A 24282-nucleotide genomic window follows, 5' to 3' on the forward strand; every position below is an offset into this window, starting at 1 on the left:
AAAACATGTTGCAGGGGTTAATGTTTATCATAAAGAAGGCTGAAAACCAAGCATATTAAACGGGACTTTTGTCCCTTCAAGAAATTGTTTGACTTAAAAAGCTCACAGGTGACAGTAGAAGTTTACAGGTTTATGGATCATTCAAGAGCTTTTGTATCAGTCGTCCATTGACATAATTTAAAAAAAAAAAAAAAAAAAAAAGTCTTTCTTTTAAAAGCTTTCAAATTTGGCTAAACTGATTACTCTCATCAGCAATCCTCCTTTAGAGGTTTTAATCTCACTTTTTAAAAAAGTCTCTGCTTAAAAAGCCCCACAGGCTGCAAGACACCATTGAACAGTTCATTGCATAGGGAAGGACAGACCTTCTAACAAACAGATTTTACCCAAGTGGGGGGGTGATGCTCACAACATACAACGCAGCTTCCTGCAGGCATCTTGTTGTTAAACCTGTGCTTAAACCCTTCTTGCCAGCAAAGATCCCTGACATTACAGCTGAAGCTGGAATGCAGCATCCTGCTGGTCTCCATAAAACATTCTTTAAAAACCATGTAACCTGGACACCACTGTTAGCAGAGTTCAAACTCCCCGCTTTTCCTTCAAACAGCAGCTGCTGCTGAAGGGAGAGGAGCATTTAAATCATCTTTTTAAACTTCTCCCCAGTTTCTTATTTGGGGGGGGGGAAGAGGGCTGTGTGGGGGGAAGGGAAGGCCCTTGAGATTTTTCATAGCATTGCTAATGGCAGATTGTTGAGAACGACTTAACAGAGAACTAAACTTCTTCAAAAGTGACCATGAATTAATACAAGCCTTGAGACAGACTGACCCTCCTGTGCTTTTTTTTTTCAGTCCTCTTTAGCATCCGAGCCTCAATCTTGGAGAAAACTCCTGAAGGGATTTAGCACCATAATTGTCTTTTGTTAGCCAGTGTCCCACTAGAATGAACTTTCTGCTATAAGGTGTTGGTAGGATCCCGTGTCTCTGTGCTGACACTGGCCCGGCCGCTCTGCTGCAGGAAGGCAGCGTTGTGCTGATCACTCCACTCCCCACTGGTGGAATTCTGTGGCTCTGAGCTGCCTTTCTGGGAAGCCAGGGGGTTTCTGCTGATCACCAGCTCCAGCTTATTGCCAGACTCTGCGATGAGGGGCACGACCAGACAGCAGTCGAAGTCTCTGGTGCGGACGTGGTTTACCTGAATGATGGGAAGATGATTGATTTTTCTCACCATTTTAGCACAAAGAAATGAGATAACAGGAGAAACAGGTTGATCCTTGAGACTGTGGAACCTGATTTAAATAATCCAGGTGTAGAATCTCCCAATACCACACTTTAACCATGCCATCTGAGCTGAAGACAGCAGTAAAGTTTTCACCAGAATGAGCTAAAGTGGGCATATTTGCACTAGTGATGGGTGTTGGCAGCTGTCACAACACCCACTCCATAAATAACATTTAGCAGCACATAGGTTTTCTGTCTTTCAGTGTTCATTAATCTAAACACAATAGATCACACTTGAAATTTCAATTCATTTCAGCTCTTCTCTGGGTTTTATTATGCTTAAATTTATATAAAGTATCTTATAGAGCTAGTAGACAAAATAATTTCGTTTTTTCATCATAGTCCAGCTTGGCACTGTGCTAAGTGTGGCCCTGAGCAACTATTATATTATTCTAACTATGTCAGTCAACAATGTGGATTAGGCAGAGAAACAATTCCCAAGTCTGTATCAAGAACAGCAAAAATTACAAATTGGTCAGAAAATATCTTTGGCAATTCCAGCTTTCCAATGAGCATTTTTATATCTTCTTGGGTGTTCCAAAATAGCAAACATTCTGAAAGAATTTGTTTATATAAATGCAACTTCACAGAAAAAAAAAAAAATCTAACCTTTATTCCACAGCATAAAAGCCCAAGTCACCGTAAATTGCTGCTTGCTCTTATTTCAGCTTTAAGCTATTTACATGGCCTGTGGCACACAGCAATTATGATCATTTGTCCTACTTCCCATCCCCCTAGATAAAACCCTCCACAGCAGAAATACAAAAGAACAGTGCTGCTCATCATTTAAAATATAACAAGCAATGTAGACAATAAAGCTCATCCAAATCAAGGATAAAAGCACTCTGTGCAGTTTCCTACAATCACGTCTGTGTAGACAGACTCTCAGGCACCCTGTGGTGGGGTTACAAATATTTTTATTTTTTTTCCCACAAATTATTCTGCATGTTGTGTCCCTTCATTCTAAACCTGTCTGGTGCCAGAAGCATTACCTGTAAGAGTCTGTCGTATGGTTTTAAACCTCCCAGGTCACCAGGGCCAGCTGGTCGGATGTTTTTAACGTACACACCTTTCTCCAATAAACCATCTGAGACACTGAATCCAAAGTCTTCTCCATCAGAGTCCTTGTACAAAGTTACCTGTGGAGGTGATGTGACAGGATGAGAAGGAAAAACAGAAAAACCAAACCAACAAACTAACCCAAGTTTGTCCACATTTCTACAAGTGTTAGGCAGGTTTTCTTCCTACAATGGTTTTGGTGTTGTTGGTTTTGTGGTTTTTCATTTGGGTTTTTTTTTCTTCATATTAGGAAGATCCCTTATGTACTATTGGGCACTTACAGTATCCGAGTTGTCCCCAAATTGACATTTTATTGATATGCTCAGAAGACACATTATTCTTCAGTAATAAACAGACCTTTTCACTTCTTCTTGTCAGCTGGAAATCAGTGGTATTTAGCCCACCTTTTGTGGCATAATTTTTTATTTTTAAGTCTTCGGTTTTTTGTTCTGTAGTTGCCAGGAGCTGACTAAAAGATCAGGTTTATTTTTGCTTTGCTTTGAAGACCTGGCCATAACCAAACCATTGGTGTAATGTCTTCCAGAACCTTCAGAAGGCATAAACACCACTGGCACTGCAAGCCCTTGCCAGCTGGGTTTTGGCCAGGCAATGGGCAAACCTCTAAAGCCTCATCTCCAAAGTGCTCAGTATAAGAGTTATAATGCAATCTTTTAAGAAAGTACAAATAAGGCTCCTTCTGAAAGAGCTTGCGGGCAGTGTTCTTACAGTCACATAGCCATGAGATGGTCATTTAAAAGCAGGAGATAGAAGTTAATGAAACTGTTAGGAGGTTTTTGTTTTTTTTTTCCTTTCCTACAGCAAACAAGTCCTTGCAGGCAGTTTTGTGAATTCAATTATTTGATAGAAGAAATTTCAGCCTTCTCTGCATAGCAGGAATGTGCTATGCTTAGGTTTTTTTTATTTCAGTGAGTTTTTTAGTTTTTTCTTTTCTCTCACATCAGGAGTGCAGATCTATGCAAGTAAATTGTCAGACTGTGACTTCTGACTAAAACTGATGCTGGCAGAAAAATGTGTGTGCAGATGCAGTGACACAGTCAAAATCATGCTTTTACTGCTATGTCACTTTGGGTTCAAAATACTGGTTTTATTATACCTTGGCTGATAAAACAACATTAAGAGTGCTCTGAAATTTTATAATGGCTTCATACTAATAATCCTCCATGTGCTGCTTCCATGTGTGTGCCAGCCACTCAGTTCCTTTCTGGCGTTTCCCAATTGTGGAATCATTCAAATTGAAGGGGATGTTGGGAATTCTGTAGTCAAACCTTCTGCTCAAGGCAGGCCAAGGACGAATCCCAACTGGGCTGCAAGGACTTGGTCACTATTTGACAGAAGAATGCCAAGGCACAGCATGCTGGGGCACCATGCTGGCTGGGGCTGCCTTCAGAAAGCTTCTGGGATCCAGCCTTAACTTCCAGACTGCCATTGTGGAAAGGTAAGCAAGAAGAGACAAGGTTGTTTCAAAACAGGAATGAAGCATTTTGTCAGACCAACAAAGGGCACAGATACTTGCTTTTGGGTCGTTTTGTTTGTGTTTGTTTTTTGTTTTTTTCCCTTGATTTTTTCCCCCTGCTCTCTGCAGTTTTCTTGGCTTTATTTGCCTGTAGTGTTACATCAACAATGCTTCTAATCAGAATAAAACCAGACTCTAGTCTAGACGTTTGCTGGCCAAGAGTTGAGAGAAGTTTGACACATTGCCAGCTGCTGCAGCATTAGCACCCTTCTATCTGGAGACATGGATGGGGCATCGCTGGGCTGCTCTGAAAACATCCTTGTCCTGTGCTGTGATAAGCACAAATACCCCCCACAGTCAGTATTTTCCCCTTACTTTATACCAGTTCCTCCTCTTCTCACGTTTTTCTCCCTCTGTGCTGCACAGCAAAGCAGAAAGCCACACCTGAAGTCCAGCCAAGCTGAAGGCTGTCTCCCTGCCAGTGACTTTGTTGGGTATGAGCTGTCATTTTAGTGGCTGCTGTGTTTTAAGGTCTTGTCTTTTCTTCCATCTTTCTCCAAAGTAACCTCTCACTGAGACTGTCTGTCATACTGCCTCCACCTCAGTGTGAATTTTAGGGAGTCAGTGGGCATTTCAGCCACCGAAACACCTAACTGCAAATTCAAAATAATTCCTCATGGAATGGTTGTGATTTGTATCAGCAGCTGCTGTACCAGCAGGACTCTAGGAAACTTCTAATAGTTTGTTATCAACTGAGGCTTTTGTTTGTGCTATCATAGCACGGCTTTGATCTGAAGTATGTTTGAAGCTGCTACAAAAGTGCTGTAAGGCTACCATTCTACAACACTACAAAAAAATAAATAAAGACAGGAGATATATTTTACTGACAGGTATGTGAGCATTTCCTGGCAAGGATGAAAAATAATGAGCACTGGACCAAGACACAAATTCTCTTCAAATGAGGTAACTTTTTTCCTCACCATCACAAAGGACACCAGCACTTCATGTTAACTGCTACTTAAAGAAGCCTTGAAATGTAAAAGTAACCATGTGATACAGTGCATAAGAGGAGAAGACTTAAAATGCTATGTACTGTCCTGGCACAGATGGCACAATTTTTAAAAGGAACTTCCTCTTTCCACTTACTCCTTTTCCACTTTATGTTCCTTCAGGCACTGAAGTTACTGGGACCAACCTCAGATGAACTACAAAAGCATGTGAAACGGGAGACTATGAAATAATCCACACTGTATTTTTGTCCTAAGGCAGGATCAACTACACCTAATCCATTTCTAAGAGACATTTATCTGCCCTGCTTTTTTAAAATCTCCAGGGATGAAGAGTCCACTGGCTATTAAAGTAACCCAGTCCAGTTCTTCAGATGTTTTCCTTCGGTCTAAACTAAACCTAAGTCACTAAGACTTAAGCCTGTTGCTATCCACAGAGAACAAGATCACTTTCCTATCTCCTTCTCCGCAGCAATGTAAAACAAGGCTTGTTTTTCTCTGGACTCTGTTCAGTAGATAAACATCTATTTCATTTTCAGACCCTAAAATGAACACTCTATTACAGTCAACACCTTATCACAGTCAAGATGGAGTGGAGAATAATGCTGCAGGTAACCACAGATGGTGGTCCCATTTGTGTCTTCTAAGTCAGTGTTGATTTTTTCCTGGTTTTAGTGAGTGGGCTAATAGCAAACAAAACACATCAAATTCTGCTCTAGAGATCCACAGAAAGTACCATTCCACATCAATTCACCTTACTTTTGTCTACAGTAACTCAAATGTTACTGCATGCTCAGCTTGTGAGTCAAAAAACTGGAGCATTGTAGAAGGTAAGGGGCACAAAACCAGAGTTTTGCTGCAGAGGGAGAGTGGGAAGTAACTGCAGTGGGAGGGACTGGGGGAAGAAAGGCAAGGGCAGGAGCACAACTTGAGAATGATCACCCAAAGCCTCTCACTGCCCTCTCACTTGCTCAGATGGGACTTCCCTGATCTACAGCTACCTGAAAGGAGGTTGGAGCCAGGGGGGGGTTGGTCTCTTTTCCCAGGCAACTCTCAGCAAGACAAGAGGGCACGGTCTCAAGTTGTGCCAGGGGAAGTTTAGGTTAGATATTAGAAAGAATTTCTTTACTGAGAGGGTGATCAGACATTGGAATGGGCTGCCCAGGGAAGTAGTGGATTCTCCATCCCTGGAGATATTTAAAAAGAGACTGGATGTGGCACTCAGTGCCATGGTCTGGTAACTGCAGCGGTAGTGGATCAAGGGTTGGACTTGATGATCTCTGAGGTCCCTTCCAACCCAGTCGATTCTATGATTCTATGATTTATAGGGACTGAGCACTCTGGAAGGGAATGGTTCCCTACCCTCCAATCACAATGTTTATGCATCAAAATATTTTCTTCTTTCTATGGATCTACAGAATATTTTATGTATGTAGATCTTCAGATCCTACAATATTTTTAAAAACTGTTTCCCTTATCTATCTTGACCTCAGTTTATTTAACAAGAGCTTAGAAATTTTTCACTAGAGGGTTGGGCTGCAAATTAACAGTGTTGGATGGTTGAGGGCTGCTGCTTTTTTTTTTTTTTGGTGCAAGTCCTCTGCAGAGAACTTTCTTCCGTAGGTTGTAATTTTAGTGCTACTCCTTTTAGGGCAGCATAGCAAAGGGAAACTCAGAGTAAGAACCTTGCTATCTGAAATACTCATATTTCTATTTAATAATAAGTGTGGGCAAAGCCCTACCACACAGCTTTCTCATCTTCACTTGCCAGTAGTGCAGCCCCACCTGAGGGGTATGAGATTGCAGGCAATTTATGCAACACCTAAATGATGCTGGATTATCTGTACTTCTGTTGAGAACTGTCTAGGGGAGGTCTGATGTCAATAGCAAAATCTCCATTATGGGCCTTTTGCTAGACTTCTAAATTTACAGCAGAAGCCTAAGGGAAAAAGAATGCTGAAATGGAAATATGATTCGTATTTTATAAGCAATGAAATAATTACAAATTTTACACAGATGCTTACAAGTTTTGAGCCTGTTTCTATGCCTCTCCTCCCTTGCAAAACTACAGAAAAAAGCTTAATTTAAATTCATACATCTTGCACAGATCAGCTATTGAGGTATCTTATCTGGCTGTAATTTTAGGTTAATGACTACTTGCAATAATAACATTGGAAAATTAAGTGATGTCTAGTGCACATTTTTGCTCTCAGAGGAATGTGCACTCTATAAAACTTTTAAAAAATGGTCCACTAGGATTTTTAGAAAAATATTACTCTTTCAGATTCTCTAGCTAGATAAAATAAAACCATTACAAGGCAATAATTAAATTTGGGTACTGATACAGCAATATGCTATCCAGTTAAATTAAACATTACTTATTAAACCATCTAGAAAAAAAGTTTGAGGAGATCTGTATGACACTTATCTCAATCCTAGCTTCATCAAGAGAGAGACAGTTCAAGTACATGTTTGGTGAATATAAGTGAAGCAAGAAAGAGCAGTGAAGAATTCAGGATAACTTGCTGCAAAGTTTGCAGCATTCAGCAAAACAATCCTCAGGGCTGTGTATGGGGAAAAGGACAGGCTGACAGCTCTATAGCTGAATAGAACATGTTATAATTGTCACCTGCTCACCGTGCTGTTCTGTCAGACTTATTCATTTGTGCTTGTAGCCTGAGCTGTTCTTACCCAGCCTTACTCCCTCTTACTCTATCCAGACAGACTGCCTATTGATACATACCATTTTTATGTGGGGCTTTTTCTTCATGGAATAATGTATTCTTGCTGTCTCACAGTCATAATATGGAAAAAACAGTGGCACACTGACCTCATCTGGTCCATCTTTCTGCAGTCAAACAAAGGTATGGACTACAGGGCACAGAGGGATGCAGACTCACTGCACTGAGACAGCAAGAATGCACCTGAACCGTCCTGGTGAAAGCTCAGCAGCGTACAGATACAGACTCAAACATCTTGCTGAGATAAATCTTAAGCAGGCTATGTCTTAGATTGGATTTACAAGACTTTGGAAACTCGTTACAGTTTTCCAAGAGTTCTTTTTTCATTAGTGTCCTGTCAGCTGCCCAGCTGATTATGACATTTGCCTGCAGAGGGCAGAGCACATTTGCCAGCAAGACCTGGCACGATAAATGATTAAATCAAGGCATTTGTCTGACAGTGAAGTCATTCCTGTGGCTGTTTTGGAAAAGTGTAACTGGACGAGGTGTCCATGAGAAATAGCAGCTGAACAAGTTATTAGTGTTAAACTAGAGGTCTAATACAAAAATTAAGGAGGGGAGAGAAAATAATAAGCATGTTCCTACACAAGAAATGGTAAGAAAAGTAACAAAATAAGAACTTGCTAAGATGGACACGAATACAAAAGTAGTCCCTGATGCTTGGGTTAACCTGTATGTGTCATCACAGGGGTACAAGCCCACTTTGGTGAATCAGACTGTAAGATTCAATCCTTGGTTTCTATTTTTTTTTAAATGGCTGTAAGGATTTGGAAAATCCTTAGTACAGGTTCAACTTTCAGATTTTTAGAGAGAAAATGATTCTTCTCTGAATGACAGGACAGGCTGTATAAGCAATGTCAGCATCACTTCAGCAGTGCCAGGAGGGTATATTGTCTGAAAAAAACCTGGAAATCACTGAAATGGAAGGTCACAGGAATCTTAAAGAAACCCCCACAAACTGAATAGAGCAAGCTTGAGGACAGGGTATTTTTTGCTGCCCAGGACTCTTAAGAGCTAGCAGCTATCTTAGGATACTGACTCACTGATAGAAATCTGACACCTCCTTTCCAGGAGAAGATTCATTTTATCAATCACGAAAGACTGGGCTTATAATCCATGGGAGAAAACTGTACTTTTGCTGAGTGTGAACCCTACTGGTGTACTTTTGTTTTATACCTCACATCAATCTGGAAATACAAATATCTTAAAGCTACCACAACACATCCTACTGATTGTTTACAGTGGCAATGGGTTCATTTTCCATATATAAGACCCACTCTCAACCATTTTTTACAAACGTTCACTTAGTCCATGCTCATTGAATCCTCACCCCAATCAACTACACCAGATGAGCTATGAACTGAACTCATTCAGATCTGCAGGGACTTGAAACCAAACCAGATCTCAGCAGCATGGGACCCTCAACAAAATTTCTCTGTCTCCTCTCCAGGAAGACCTCATCAGACCTGTGAGAGGAAGATGGATGCAGGGGATATGATGCTCATTCCCACAAAACAGAATAGAATTGCAATGTCCCCCAAAGTTCTGAAAACTGGTTGTTGTTACAGCCTCACTGGGCTTGAGACAAGCTCATGGAGGGTTTTGTTGTGCATATCTAATGATACTTTATCTCATACTTCCAGCCATCTTCGTATCACCAGGTGATCTGAGCAGTCTTGAGTAGTGAAAAGTTGCATAGACTGAATATTATTTATCCTTTTTAGAGCAAAGGAATTACAAAGAGATGAGCAGCAATAGTTAATTTGAAATAGCATTCTACATTATGTACATCGAGCCTCCTGTATTTGATTGAAAATGAGTGTTAATTTGAAAAAGGACCAATGGGAGCCCCAAACCCTCATGAGTAATTTCCTAAAGAAATATATTTTCTAGAAATTAAACTTAGCTTTCTTAATGAACACATTTTGCAGAGATGAGTTATTGGTATTGTCAATTCAAATTAGCAGTGGATCCTCCTTGCAGGAGAGCAGTTCCCATCTGAGGATTTATTGTAAAACAAAATAGTAGACAAGGATGCATCTTATTTGTCTGTGTTCCCCACAAGGATATATCATTAATGTGTTTGTAAGGACTAATATGCATGGCCCTCAAATTACATCTGTGGAGTCATTATAAAAAGTGCTTACTGTATTGCCACATGATTAGATTCCCTGTGCTGAATCTATTACTTGAAAGCCATGAGAAGAAAAATTACAGACCTTGTGTAACTCCACAGGAGTTGGTGACATAATTTCTTTCATTTCTTGCTTAAATTTTCTGAGAACCATGGACTTTCTCCCCACATCTGATGGCAATGTGTTGCTACGAGTAGCTTGACTGTAATGTGGCCTTACAGTACTTCTTTCCTGGAAGCTGGCTTGTCTTCCCAGCTGGCTACGAGGCTGTGGGTTTTCATGATTCAAACTCATTGTACTTCCTGACATAATTGTGGCCTAGAGAATTAACGAACAGGTTAATTTTAAACGCAGAATGTGGGTTAAGGATGTGGTTAAGTCATAGCAGCAGGAAAAACGTCTCTATTCTTTGTTAAAACACAATCACCCAGGGCACAGCAAAAGGCAAGAGGATAGATGTTCAATCTGCTTGCAAGTCACTATAAAATAAAGGACCACAACGAAACACAACAACAATAACAGAACCCTATGGGCAAAAGTTTTCAGATGGCATTTCAAACTAAAATACTGAGCACTAGAACGACCAGTCCCCTGGCAGACTGAAGAGTGTGTAGTCTAATCGTTTCTTTTAAAAATATTTCACATGTAAATAAGATGGCATTTAGGTTGTGGCATAATTGCATTTGTTGGAATTGGAGCTAGAGGAAGGGATTTACAATTCAGACTGCGTGCAAGGTAAAAAAATGTGAGTCAGCAGAATATTTAGGCAGCTCTAGGAGCAGCACTGGTAAAGAGCATGCCTGGGTACCATCTCAGGCTGGGGAAAGCTCAAGCTCACTGCCTGGAAAGAAACTTTGCCTAACACGCATACTGCAAGAGTCACTACCTCAGCTTAGCACTAACACTTCAGAGATACAAGCCTCTGTCTCACTGCTGCTTTTAATCTCAGTCAAAACCAGCTTTTTGTGTTAGATGCAAGAATACATGGAGGGTGAAATCTTGAAAGACAGCAATGGGAGTCATCTCATCCATTGGGCGGAATGGGTCTCCCTGGAAAGCACCCACACACAGCAAGGAGCCTCCTCCCTTGTCAGAGACTTCCTGCTGGGGAATGGGAGGCAAAACCACTCTGGTGCAGCCACTGTGCTGGGATGGGGTAGGCTGAATTCCTGGTTAATTTTCCCTGGTGTCTGTGGACAAGTGAAAGGGGAAACGAAAAGGCCATCACCTGAGCTCTGACTGGGACAGGATGCGGGCAGCCCGCTTGAAAATGAGAAGTAAAAATGAAGCAGGGGAAAATAAGGGGGAAACAGACAAATAAATGTTTGCTTCTGACTCCAGTGAACATGTCTGTCACCCTTCTTTCCCCCAGCTCCAGCATTACTTTCACTACGAGGTAATAAATTGCAGCCTTTAACATTCTTTCTTGTGCTCAGTAATGACTGATACTACTGCCTGAGCCAAACCATCCAGAGGACTTGGCAAACAGCAGTTGTCTTTGCTCTTTGGCTGAAGACCTTGAAATGAAAAATGATAAGGAGTCCTTGACTACGCAATGGCACCTCATAAAACAGAGACATTGCCATTCCCAGCATCCTGTCACACTGAACGAGTCCTGATTTCCTTCCAGAGCTGTGGGTTGTGCAACAAAGTGATGCTATTAATGAAACAGCATCTACAGTTCTGTATTTCACTTTTGTGAAAGACTGAAGAAAATTCAACCTTTTGAAGTAACTGGTCAGCCTGAATGATCTATTTCCATATCAGAATTATCTATTTTGATAGCCTTTTATTGTGCTCTGAATACTGAAAACTGCAAGAGAACTGTGGTAACGAACCATATCTAACTATGGAAAATTAAACCAGTATAACATTTTCTCCTACATTTCTCTGATTTGCATTAACAAATACACAAGAATCACATTTTGCTACCCATACATGCAATACAAAATCCATAAATCTGAGGAAGTAAATTAATCTGAACTGAATTTTTTTCACTCAGTTATGCCATTCACATTCCTCCTGGCTGCTAAAGGACTTTATATAACATAAAAATGAAAATGAGATTCTGCCAGTTTTGCAGCTCCGAGAATTTAAAAGAACATAAAAGAAAATATTTTAGGGCCTTTCATTCCATAGCTTTAAGTGGCAGTATAATCTTAATTGCTGTGATTAGACAACTTAGAAAAGGTGATTACAAAAAAACCCAAAAGCTTCCGAGTTACTCTGTCTCTGTGGGCTTCTCCCTCTCCCCCCCTCACAATCTAACACGACGTATGGTTAGATTTGCAATTAATTAATTTCAGGATGAAACTTGAAAATTTGTTACGTAGTGGAGAAATGGCTGTATAATGAACATTTCTCACATTGGCAGCATTTTTTTTTGTAGAGCCATAAGAATATAAATAACATTTTGGGAAGCTGATTTTCTTTTATGTTCATCTTAATCAAATTAAGCTTCAGTTTAAAAGGCAACCTACAACATGCTAAGAAAAGCTGCATAAAGCGTCTGTCAGAGAATGGGATGCATTGCTGCAGGAAGGTTGTGCCCACTTAAGAAGTTCTGCACCTTTTGCTGCCTGTGCAGACAGCATCTGTGGTTATGCACAGCAGAAGCTGCAAGTCAAAAGCTCTGGGGTGAACATGTTTCTAGAATTTTGGTTGCATTGTACAAAAGAAAACAGCTCTGGTTAGGGGTGGGGGAGGCAGCTGCACAAGCAAAAATATAAAGGTAAAGGGTAGGTACCAAGAGAGTCATGTTTCTCAAACACAGACGCCTGTCAGCCTTGTCCTGTGGAGAGGGGTTAAAGCTTTTAAATGAATTAGTGTGATTAGTGCAACTTAAAAAAAAGAAAAAAAAAAAAAAAAAAAAAAAAAAAAAAAAAAGAAGAAGAAAATAAAATGAATGTAAATCAAACCAAAAACATTATATTTCTCTATAATTGGAAAGAAAGGTTAAGATTGTTCTACCTCTAGTTCCCTCAGAATTCCTGACTGGCCACAGGTCTCTAAATCCTCCAGAGCCTGAGACCAGAAATTTTCCTCCTGGTCAGCCTCGGTGTTATCATGGGTACCTGTGAAGCTAGATTTACAATGAGAGGTTAAAAAATGTGGACTTTTTTTTTTTTTCCCCCTTGAAAAATATATTCTACACATGTGCCTTGCCACAGATTGCAACCTGAATGACAGAACATTACAGTAGGTAGGCAGGAGAGTGGGGAAGAGCTGCTGACCAGGAGAGGCTGGATGGACATGCAGAGCACATGACAGACAAGTCTGCTCATAACCTGGCAGTCACTAGCAGCTGGCAGGATCTGAGCAGCAAGTTATTCAGTAAGGAGGTAAATGGATTCCAAGAATCAATACACATTTTTACTGGATTGAAACTGGGACCTCCCCATGAAAATTAATGAATCAACCAGTAGCTGTGTGCAGAGCTGCTCTGTGCGACGAAGGTTTGCAATAAAACCTTTCAACCTCACACCTTCTCCCAGGGAATATGAAATAAGCCCTCATTTTTGCAAACAGCATTTTGCAAAAGAGGGATGGTGGGGCTTCTCACCCGACTCCTTCAGCCTAAGCTGCATTTATCACTTTCAACTTAAGCCCACCTGACTGCCATCACATAAACTGCTCCAGTTGGTTCACACACAAACAGAGAGAAACTTCCAGGGGTGCGACTGTCTTGCATGAAGAGTTAAGTCTCTGGTGGTTCTTAACACCAGTGAAGTCTGATTACTGACACTCTCGAGCAAGATGCTGGTGACAGCCATGCTTAAGGAAATTGCCCAGTTAAGGAGCTCTGACAAAAATGTCAATTTTGGACTGCAACAAGGTAGCCCAAAGCACCAGGGTTACAGTACATGTATGTGGGGAGGAAGCAGGAGATTTTTGCTGTCTAAGCAAGGGGAATCAGCTCAGTGAAGGTTCACACAAGAGTCAGAGCTGCTGCACAGGAGGGAGCTGATTATGTGAAAGGCAGAGGGGAAGGATGAGGAAGGAAAGAATGAGAACTTGCCCTTTTGGTGGCAGCAAGCTGTTTGTAGCAGCTGCCTGTAGACTGCAGCTAGTGGTGCTTAACAGCATATAAACAGAGCAAACACTATTATGGAAGCATTTGAGGCCTTGCTTGACAAACGATGTCTACTAAGAACAGCATGAATGTAACACTGTTAACAGAACAGCTTTTAAATAGAACTGCCCAGCACCGCCGACCACAGCTCCAATGCTTCACACACACGATATTCTGCCTCACAGATGCTTTCTTACAATCAGTCAAGCAGACAACAGCCATTTCAATCTCTTATTGCAATGGTTCTCCATCTAGCATCAGTGTCTCTTCTAAGATATTGCAATAGATACAGCAATGGTGAGAATACCTACTCAGATCACAGATGCAATTCCTCCCAGGCAAGATAAGAAAGTATTTAAAACATGGTTTTAGAAATATACTTGACCTTAGCTCTTTCAATAAAGCTAAGTAGTTATTTCAATAGTCAATGTGGAATATAGTCTAATTTATCCATCACAATACCTTTCTTTATATTGAATAGTAATATTGTAATATAAAATGGAACTTGAGTTCTCGTAATATAAAATGGAGCAGGATTATTTGAGGCAATTGTCTGCAACAGCAAAGACTGGATTTCCTAGAACAGGAGGTGCCTTTCTTCTTGGGAACAGCTGGACCTTTTTTTAGGAGCAGCAATTTCTCTTTCTGACCACAGCTCCTTTTCTCTTGCCTCTTTGTGTATGGAATGCTCAACTTCTGCATCTCCATTACAGCCACATGAATAAGCTGATTTGTAGCTAAACTAGTGCACCACAAAAAAAAAAGGCACCAAAATAATTTCTCATCTAGATGGCTTTTTTTCTTTCTGAAACCTGAGAGATTGATTTTATGTCCTGTGAAATATTGTTTGACCTATAACAAAGATATCTGGTTTTGTGATGTTTATTTAAAGAGCCATCAGAAATGTAGATGCATACAAATGCTGAAGGAGAAGTAGTGGGGCAGACGTGAAGACAGAAGTGCCTACGATTTGGTTCTTACTGCCATATGAGAGACATAATTTTCTTAATTTTTAAAAAAATATATTTTAAATTCAGGAAGTGATAGGATGATGTTCTAGGATCTGGCAGGCTCATTTCTGTAAGTATTGTTTTAAAGTGCAAAAATTTCCCCTGGAGCAGGAACAGGCTTTTGCTACCTGCCAGTGATAGGCAGACACCAGGCTACAGAGCAGTTTAAGCTCTAGAGTTTCAGTCACTTGCCACGTGAAATTTCATTGTCACTCAGCAGCCTGCTAATGAAGTGTTTTTTGCTTTTACTCTGTTCTTTTTTTCTCATTTTAACTGTTTTTCCTTTCTTCCCCCTCCCTTCCTTCCTCACTCCCCTGCCCCAGCCGAGCTCAGTCTGACTCCTGTGCACTCTTTCTTCTCCTACCTGGAAGTATTCCACTCTTCCAGCTGTCCCCCACCTTTCCTTTGCCCACCAGAGGCACCTTTCCATGGCTTGCCCTCTTTCTTCATGCTCCTGATGCTCTCTCCACCTGATCTTTCTATGGAAGTTTGCTTTAAATGGTTTTCTTGACTGTCTCCCAATGTCTCAGGATCCTTCTGTTGCCACATATTCTTGGAAGCTGTGCTACACAAAATAAAGGTAAGAAAAAATTACTTGTTAGTGTTAGTGAAGGAAAGTTGTTTAGCTAGAGGCAGAGGTGGTTGCTGGAAGAACAGACATGCTCTTCTCAAATACTCTAGCACTATATATAGGAACACCATAAGGTGTGGCATAACCCATTTTACAGATACAGGGTTAAAATAATCATTTTAATTTGTGCCATGTATGTCAGGCAAGTCACATTGACAAGTAGAACAAGATTATTTAAATCTGTATACTTTCTGTTGAATGGTGCTTCCAAATAGCAGTAGAATACATGCTTTATTTTTAGAAGATTCTGTATTTTACAGTCCAGCTTCCCAGCTCACTGCTTATCAACCTTTTCAACCTATATTTTGTATCTACAAAACAGCAGGTGCTTTGGACTCTGTGACTGCATCTCAGCTCAGAAAGAGAAGATGGGCTTTAACTGTAGGTAAAGATGTTATTAAAGACATTACCTTAGCAAGAATTAGAGGTATTAATAAAGCTATGGTAATTTTCTTTATTAAATACTGCCCATGACTAGTCTATGAAAATTTATAATATGCTTTTGGTGTGCATGGACCAATGGAGCCTGGGTATGAACTGAGAGTTCACACATACCCAGATCTTAGCTATCATCTTGCCAGACTATTTTCCAGATAAAATGCCATTGAGGGAATCTGCTGTATCAGAGGATATTCAGAGTCTGAAAAGCAGCACTGGCATCTGAGCTTTGCCTTGATGTGTATTTCAAAGCTAGCAGACTGGACCTTAGGGATTATCCAGTGTATTTATGCAGGAATCAGCAAGGTTTGCTTCAGTACTAAATCTGAATTTCTCATAAACTGGGAATTCAGGCTCACTGTGCTTCTACAGCAAGGAGCTGTATTTCTAATGAAGGACCTGTATGTCTGCAAGTCCTGATGATGGATAAAAAGAGCACAGAAATCTTTCCAACTATGTCTATCTTCCTTTGACTGAGGAAGAACTATTTGGCAGGAATTACCCAAGTCTATGAAATGATTCCATTACTGGATCATCCTTAGAATAAAGAATAACAGTTTTGGGATTTTGGGTCCTTCCCTCTCTCTGAGCACTGTCAACTAAGCATTTTTTCCCTCAGGAAGCCCTTTTACCTGCAGAGAAAGTTATTGAGGAGATTTACTTCTCAGAAGAATTGGATTGCCAACTACCAGTTTTGGACAAAAAAGACTTCTACCTGGGTCACTTTGTTCTACTGAATCATTGCAGATTTCTCAAGCACTTCTGGAAGATGACTGTAATTTCTGCTTCTCTGTCCAAACCAAAATGAAGCAGTTTCATCAGAGACAAGAGGTTAACATGCCAGGGTTTTTTAGGTGTTTTATTTGCAGGTTTGGGTTTTTTGGGTTTTTTTTTTTGTGAATAAGAGATCAATCAGGGGTGTTTTGAAGTTTACCTAGGGGAATGTCCTATTTTTTTTGTTTGGTTTTTTTCTTTTTAAAAGATATATGCTGTGGTTTGTTTTTTGTTTTTTTTTCTTTCATGGTACTGAAATATTAAAATATTATCACTAAGCTACCCTGAGGAATTTAATTAAGTCTAACTGCTATTTAAAGGAAGAGCCTTTACAGCTGAATTACGAAAACATCATTTCCTTTCAGACAGTAAGTGTTCGTTTTTGAGGCACTGCTGCAGCTGCAAGACAGAGAACAGAAACTTGTATGTGAACTCACCTGCTTGCTGCTGCAGGTCGGTCCCACTCCTCATCACTCAGCCCTGTATCCTGAAAAGGATGGTTAAGTGGTTTGCTTGGAGGGGACAAACTAGTCTGTTTGGGACTCCTCCATTCGTAAGTATTGAAGCTGTATCCTGAAGCCTGATAGCTGTGTCCTAAAAGGATGAATAATAAGTTTACAGCACTGCATATGTTCTGATGGCAAAAGGGCACACTTCTGGAGCTGTGTTCTCTAGAACTTGGGTGTGGACTCACAATTGCTACCTTTTCTTTTGCAGTAGTAGTCAGATATTTAGAAGAATAAATGACCCAAATTATTCCTGAAAAATGTTCTAGATCTTCTCCTGTGAAAGTCCCTTGGAAGTAAAATCTTAAATACATCCAACACTGCTTTCCTACTACTTGTGCCTCAGCTTCTTCTGATGTTAAGTTCTGTAGAGTTTCACAATTTATCATTTTCTAATTTAACATCACACACTGAATTCTGGGGAATAAATCACGTGTTATGGATGTGTTAACTGTGCTATAACATTGTCATGTATAACATGCCCAGAATCACAGAATCATCAGAGCTGGAAGGGTCCTCTAGAGATCATCCAGTCTAACTCTCCCACTAAAGCAGGGTCACCAAGAGCACCTTACACAGGACTGCATCCAGGCAGGTTCTACAGATCTCCAAAGCAGCAGATTCCACAACCTCCCTGGGCAGCCTGTTCCAGTGCCTTGTCACCCTCAGAGTAAAGAAGTTTCTTCTTATGTTTAACTTCCTGTGTTCCATCTTGGGCCCACTGCCTCTTGCCCTGTCACTGGGAACTACTGAGAAGAGTCTGGCTCCATCTTCCTTGCACCCACCCTTTAGATAGCTGTAGACACAAATAAATAAATGAACAGACATAAATAAACCTAGGCTACTCAGAAAATCTGCTTCAAATCTATTGGAGAAAGAAGTTTGCAAGGATGCATTAAAAAAACCATAATTTTGACTTTTCAAAGAACAAGAAGAAAGTTTTTTCCTCCTCCTGATAACCTCAAATCTGGAAGCAATGAAGCAAAAAATTAGTGACAATTATTGACAAAATTAGTGTCAATTTTGCACAGCACTAGTAATCAGCTGAGTGGCTGCCTAGATGCAAAAGTTGTCATGGTGCAGAGGCTCTTAAGTGACCATAAACTGGAGTAATACCAGAAGAAGGAGGGTGGCTGCCTCAGCACCACCAGGGCAAGGACTCATCAATACAAAGACAGGACCCTGCATGAAGGCCAACGTGGGAAACTTTGCAATCATGCCTCTTTGTGGAAGGGGGGCTTGAATTTAGCAGAGCTCCTGCTTTTTGCCAGGACTCCAAGAGCTAAGCAATGGCCTGACTCATGATGGTCACACTTGGCTAGGGCCAATATACAAGCCTGGAAATGCTACCTTGCTGAAAAGGACTTCTCAATCAGTCATTTCCAAACATCTCAAGTCTGTGTATGCGGCATCAGACAGCATCAGACAGCCTGGGGAGTTTATTCCTGGGTGCTTTCGTCATACAAGAAATGTTGGCATTAGTTCAATAGAATTTATTTCACTGAATTAAGTGTAATTTGAATTTGAAATAAGAACCAGACAGTCTGGTTGCCAACTGATGGAAGAAGAACAAACAGATTGACTAGTCACAAACTGATGCTGATCAAGTAAGCAAAATCCATGATGGTAGACCTGACATATGTATACATGAATACATATATATATATCATCTTGATATATTCCTTTTCTAGCTTTGTAGTTGACATTTTCCGATGTGCATCTTCAAATAGGAAATTCTATTTTGTTGATGCAGTCAAAAAAAATCACTACTGTCACCTCTCCAAAGAGGGCAATTTGCTTCCATAAATCAGTCTAGACCTGTCTCCTTCAAATACCGTGTAACTACACAATTGTCTGCATTTTCCAGCTAACTGGCAGACATCAACACACTCCCACAGATTCTAAGAAGGCTTTTGGTTGTGAAAATGTAACTGCTGTGTGGGGAAGACTCAGGATTAGTAAGGCAGACGTGTTAGACAAAGGTACAAAATGGGGTATTAATTGTAGGAGAGAAAAGCCTGCTCACTAGCATTAAATTAGCAACTAATAGTATAAAGCGTTAGCTGGTGCTACAGAAACATTCCCGAACTCCTCAATTTGCTGAGTCTGTGCTTATGCCAAGAAAGGTTTGGCAAGAAACCAGACTCAACTTGATAGGTGAAGACAGAATGAACTTCCCTAGGAATGTGGGTCACATTAGTAGACAGCAGGGGATAAGACCCAAATCTGATTACACTCAGGCTGTTCAGCAGACGTGCCATGTACCCAGGAAAGACTGGGCTGATTTGTTCAAAGGAGTTAGAAAAAAATACTGAAAATACTGCTTTGAGTTACTTGGTTTAAGCTTGACATAGGATCTGAAGCACCAGGATTAGGAAAGCAGTCTGGGCTTCAATCCTTCACACGGCTGAACACTTGCTCTTAATATTCATCAATTCACCCAGGAAATGAGAACTGTCATTTTGGCACTTTCACCAATACTTCTCCTTAGAACTTAAAAATATCAGATTAAAATCTAACGTGATTTATTTTGATAAACTGACCAAAAGAGTTGAAACAGAAAAAGGGACAGATTCATTCCTATCTCTAGCTCCAGTGAAACAGAAACTGCACAGGGAAAACATAGCCCAATACCTTGAGTACTAAATAAAACACTGTATGTAACAGTGAATTAAAAGAAAACTGCAGAAAACAGGAGCTATACTTAAATGCATTGAGACTGTATTGTTTAAAGTAAGTTGGTGCCAAATATATGTTGTAAGGCTAAGAAGTAATACTTAAAAAGCAGATAAAAATGGCCACCAAAAGTCACATCAGCTACTTCTTGATCTCAAGTAGCTCAGCAGGTTTCAAAGGAAACGTTCTGCTTTCCAGAAGAAAGTGCCAGTGTTATCATTCAGTCTGTGTGGGATTTCTGATAGGCAGAGCTTGATTTCAGTTCTCTGTGTGAGGGTACAAGACAGCTGTCCATGAGCAACTACTCATGATCATGGAAAGCAACAGGAAGAAACTGAGAAGTAAAAGGAAAAGCATGTGTGCAACCAGAGTGACAAAAAATTATTTGAGGGAAAAATTATTTGGGGTTGGACTGGAAGATCTCTTGAGGTCCCTTTCAACCCCTAACATCCTGTGATTCTGTGAAGTAACTACCTGTCAAAATACCTTCCAGGTAGTGGGAATGCTGACTTTACTATGGAAATAAACATTTTAAATAGAGTTAAATAAAACGCTGAAGCTGTGTGGGCAATATTTTTCTTGTTATCGAGAATATTGCAAGATGTCTGTATTCCTCACTACCTAAATAAATGTGTCTTACAAACCAAAGTAAAATTATTTCAAATTCCTATATAAAACAATAGTCAAACAGCAGCAGCAAACTTAACATTAAGGAAAATAATCTCTTTAAACAGAATGATTGCTTTTGAGGGCTGAAAGTTAGATATTAATGCTGCAGGAATGAAAAAGCAGCAGAAGACATAGATCATAAGCAACACCTAATATTGCCCCTTCAGCAGTTTATAATAAATCTGTTGTCAGTTAAAAATCACTGCATATGAGCAAATTCACTAACTTCTTCAATGTGCTCTGTGCCTTGCATTGATCTGTACTTGAAGGATACACTCATTCAGTGGTGGATGACCTATGGGCTGGGCTATTCAGCTGCCAGTAAAGCTAACAAAAGCCTATTAATGTATTGATAAATGCTTCACAACATATCACATTGTCATGAAAGAATGAATCTGAGGCCAGCCAAGTTTAAGAAATCAAGCTGCCTGGTGAGGTGTGTGGTCATAATGTGACACTGGCACATTACAAAGTACAAGGCTTAAAGTTGGTACAGATAAACTTCTCTTGAAGGCAAAGGAAGGTCAACCATGAAGACAATGGTATCTTTCTACTTTAAACGTCAATTGTATTCTTGACAGTACCTTGATTTCCAAAGCTGGTATCAATACCAGAGCCATCCCACGACTCCACTGCACTGTCAACACTTGGGACTGTAGTGGAATAGATGTCTGAGAGTTTGCCAGATTTCTGTGCAGCAGAAGTTTCATCTTCAGCATCACTCAGTTCACTTATGTGACCCACAGGGACAGAAAATTTCTTGGGACTGGTAGCTGAATAGGATATAAAAGAATGAAAAGGAGGGGAGGTCATTGCTTTACTGCAGTTCTATGAATATGCTGTTTACTAGTGACACAACATTTTTCCAGGGATGGCTTAAATGCTTCTTAATTTGTAACAACATACACATTAAAAACCACTGATGCTACCCTTGGCCTTACTCACCATCTGTCTGTTTCTTGATTTTCAAGGTGACAGTTTCTCCTGCCATCTGTAATAAATGAATGGCTTCACTCAAAGGTTTTCCTTTCAGGCTGCTACTATTTATTGCTAGGATTCTGTCTCCTATGTGAATTGCCCCAGTCCTACAATAAGAAAGAAGTAAACCACTGAGGAGCATAAAAAGCAACAAGTGCAATTTCTCTGTACATCTGGAGCATGAAAGTCTCATTTCTTTATTTCATTTTGCTCTTATAGCTGTGTTACAGAATAATTCTTTTGTTAAAGACACTTAAAACAAGTCAGCTTTCCTGTAGTGTCAATAGCAGAGCTGAGGCATGGAAATGTGGATTTCCATGTTGCTGTGGTGGTTCAGCTAATCCCCTGTGGATGTTACTCATTGTATCCTACCTGCTTAAGAGCACTCTCAGACAGCACAGTAAGCTCTGAGATGAGTCTCCTAGAAGTCTCACAACATAACAGATAATGGCAGTGTGAACCAGCTGTTTCACCAGTGTCTTTCAGAATGGGTCATACCAAGAGAAGAAAATAAATTCTCTTTGTGTAAATGAAATATTTGTTCTGGCTGCATGCAGTATCATGTTTTGTGTGCTTTTAAGTTCTCTCTGAAACCACCACCAAAGGCACCAGTTGCAATGACTCTGCCTGTCCTAGAAATAGCAGGTCATAGAAAAATTTAGCACTTCCATTAATCTCTGTGTAGCACTTGCCCTGAGGAGCATTTCTACTCCTCAGAAAATACTCACTGTTGTGTGTATAAGTGCACAAACAGGAGCAGTTTGTGCCTATGACAAGCAGCATATTTTCAGATGAAGTCAGACACATGAAGTGCTCTCCTTACCTATTTTACTCTTCAAGGCTATTGCTTTTAAAAGCCTGCTAAAATGTTCCTGTGACTGCAGTGTGATTCACTAGTCTTTGCTAGGTGATTTATAAGGACCACAATCCTCTGCTCTGTCTTGTACAGTACGTGCAAGAATATCCTGTTAAGAGATTTCTCATGCTCCTGAACTTGGCAATGATAAAAAAACAACAGCAAAAGGATTATAAACTCAGATTTGGAGAATTATATATAAAAATAAATTGCTAAACTATAAAAATTAGCATGTTCAGGTAAACAAAATAAATCTTCATCATGACAAAAGGATGCTTAAATATAATTTGCTTTCCAATTTACCTTTCGGCTAATCCTCCTTTTGTAAGGCTGGAAATGATTATGGGATCAAAGGGTTCTTCAGTACCAGAGATTGTAATTCCAAGAGGCCCACCATAGCGCTTGAGCTCAACTGTATAAATAATTGCTCCAGAGCTCTCCTGTTCATCTGCAATAAATGCCAAGTGATGCAATTGGTTTCTTATGAAAGAAGGAATGAAAAAAAATACTGCATTCAGCCTAGTAACTGGCAATCAAACAACATTATCAAAGGCTTACATTTCAGATACGCTTCTTAATCACATTCTATTGGATTATTTTGGGAAAGCGAGAATAAAACACCTCACCCTTGTGCAATTACTTTTCTATAGCCAAAACTTGATTACATGGAAGTTAATCGAAAAACTCCGCTTGTTCTATTAAGATTAAATTTTACTCTGTCTAAGATCTTTATATCTTCTTTACTCTTAAAATGTTACTCCAGGCTATTTTAGGACAGAATTACAGAAGGGTTGAGGTTGGAGGGGACCTCTGTAGGTCACCTGGTCCAGCCTACTGCTTTGTACTGCCCCCTGCAGCAGGGCCATCTACAGCTGGTTGCTCAGACTTCTCCAGATGCTCTCTAATGATCTCTAAGCACGGAGATCCACAACACCTCTTGGCAATCTATGCCAGTGCTTGGTCACCCTCACAGTAAAAAAGTGTTTCCTGACATTCCAGAGGAACCTTCTGTGTTTCAGTTTGTGCTCTGTAGTGGAACAAAGCAATCAGATGCCTCTGATTACCGAGAAGTGGGTGTGAGCCGGTATCAAATCCACCTGTGCCCAATTAGGGCAGGCCCCCTATTGAGCATGTGCAAGACCAGGGGGCCAATAAAAGGTGAAACTCACAGCCACAGACTAGCTCACTCTCAAGCGCTGTATTACCTTTATTGCGTCACTAGTGCTCATCACCTCCAAGGTGAGTCTCTCTGTGGAGTCTCGAACCCGGGGCTTTCGGCATTGCAGTACTGGGTCTTAACCAGCTGCGCCATGAGACCCTCACCTTGGAGGCGATGTATGTAATGTATAAATAACAGTACTCATCTGTTTCTTCACTCAGTGGAAGGTACTCAGAATCAAAGGTAATTCAAAAGTTTTAAACCTGAACTTCCTTAAAAGAATTGTGGAAAAAGTAAAACCAAACAAAACTGATGAGCAGCAGCTGTCTTACTAAGAGAACCTGAAATAATACATCTCCTGGTTTTGATAGGCAAGATTTAAGCTTTTGTAACAGAATTAAAAATAAATTCTGAATTATTAAGTTGAATAACAATTTCATTAGATCCTATTTCATTACACTGCACAAATTAATTTGCATTGCTTTCAAATTTTAGCCTCACCAAAAGATCATCAGAAATGGAGAAGAAATCATCACAGTGTAAGCTTAAAACACCCTCATGCAGGGAGGGCTGGGACTAGATGGTCTTTAAGGTTCTATCATTCCACGAAATACTAAGTATTTTCCTTAAACAATACCCAACAAGTTGTGCAGCAACAGGAAAGGCTCCTGTATTTATACAATGCATGCTCCTTACATGCTATAAAAAAAAAAAAAATCAAGCCAGAGAGCAATCAGGTGTAGTATTTTTGAGGCACGAAGGGATATTTTCAAATTTTAAATGTCAGATTTCTTCTCAGATCAAAATGACAAATGCTCCCTCA

At 40.2% G+C, this 24282-nt stretch overlaps 1 protein-coding gene across 1 annotated transcript in view; it reads right to left on the bottom strand.

Moving 5' to 3' along the window:
- Positions 1–948: 948 nt before the first annotated feature.
- The window catches only part of GRIP1 (glutamate receptor interacting protein 1), a 229760-nt gene continuing 206426 nt past the window's right edge, over positions 949–24282 (bottom strand). The window contains 9 exon segments of the mRNA XM_030467152.1: positions 949–1188; positions 2267–2413; positions 9775–10008; positions 12437–12481; positions 12661–12772; positions 17053–17209; positions 21051–21239; positions 21403–21551; positions 22604–22748. Of these exon segments, the coding sequence (XP_030323012.1) occupies positions 949–1188; positions 2267–2413; positions 9775–10008; positions 12437–12481; positions 12661–12772; positions 17053–17209; positions 21051–21239; positions 21403–21551; positions 22604–22748 (1418 nt within the window).

Source organism: Calypte anna, chromosome 1 (assembly GCF_003957555.1).
Source record: "Calypte anna isolate BGI_N300 chromosome 1, bCalAnn1_v1.p, whole genome shotgun sequence".
NCBI lineage: Eukaryota > Metazoa > Chordata > Aves > Apodiformes > Trochilidae > Calypte > Calypte anna.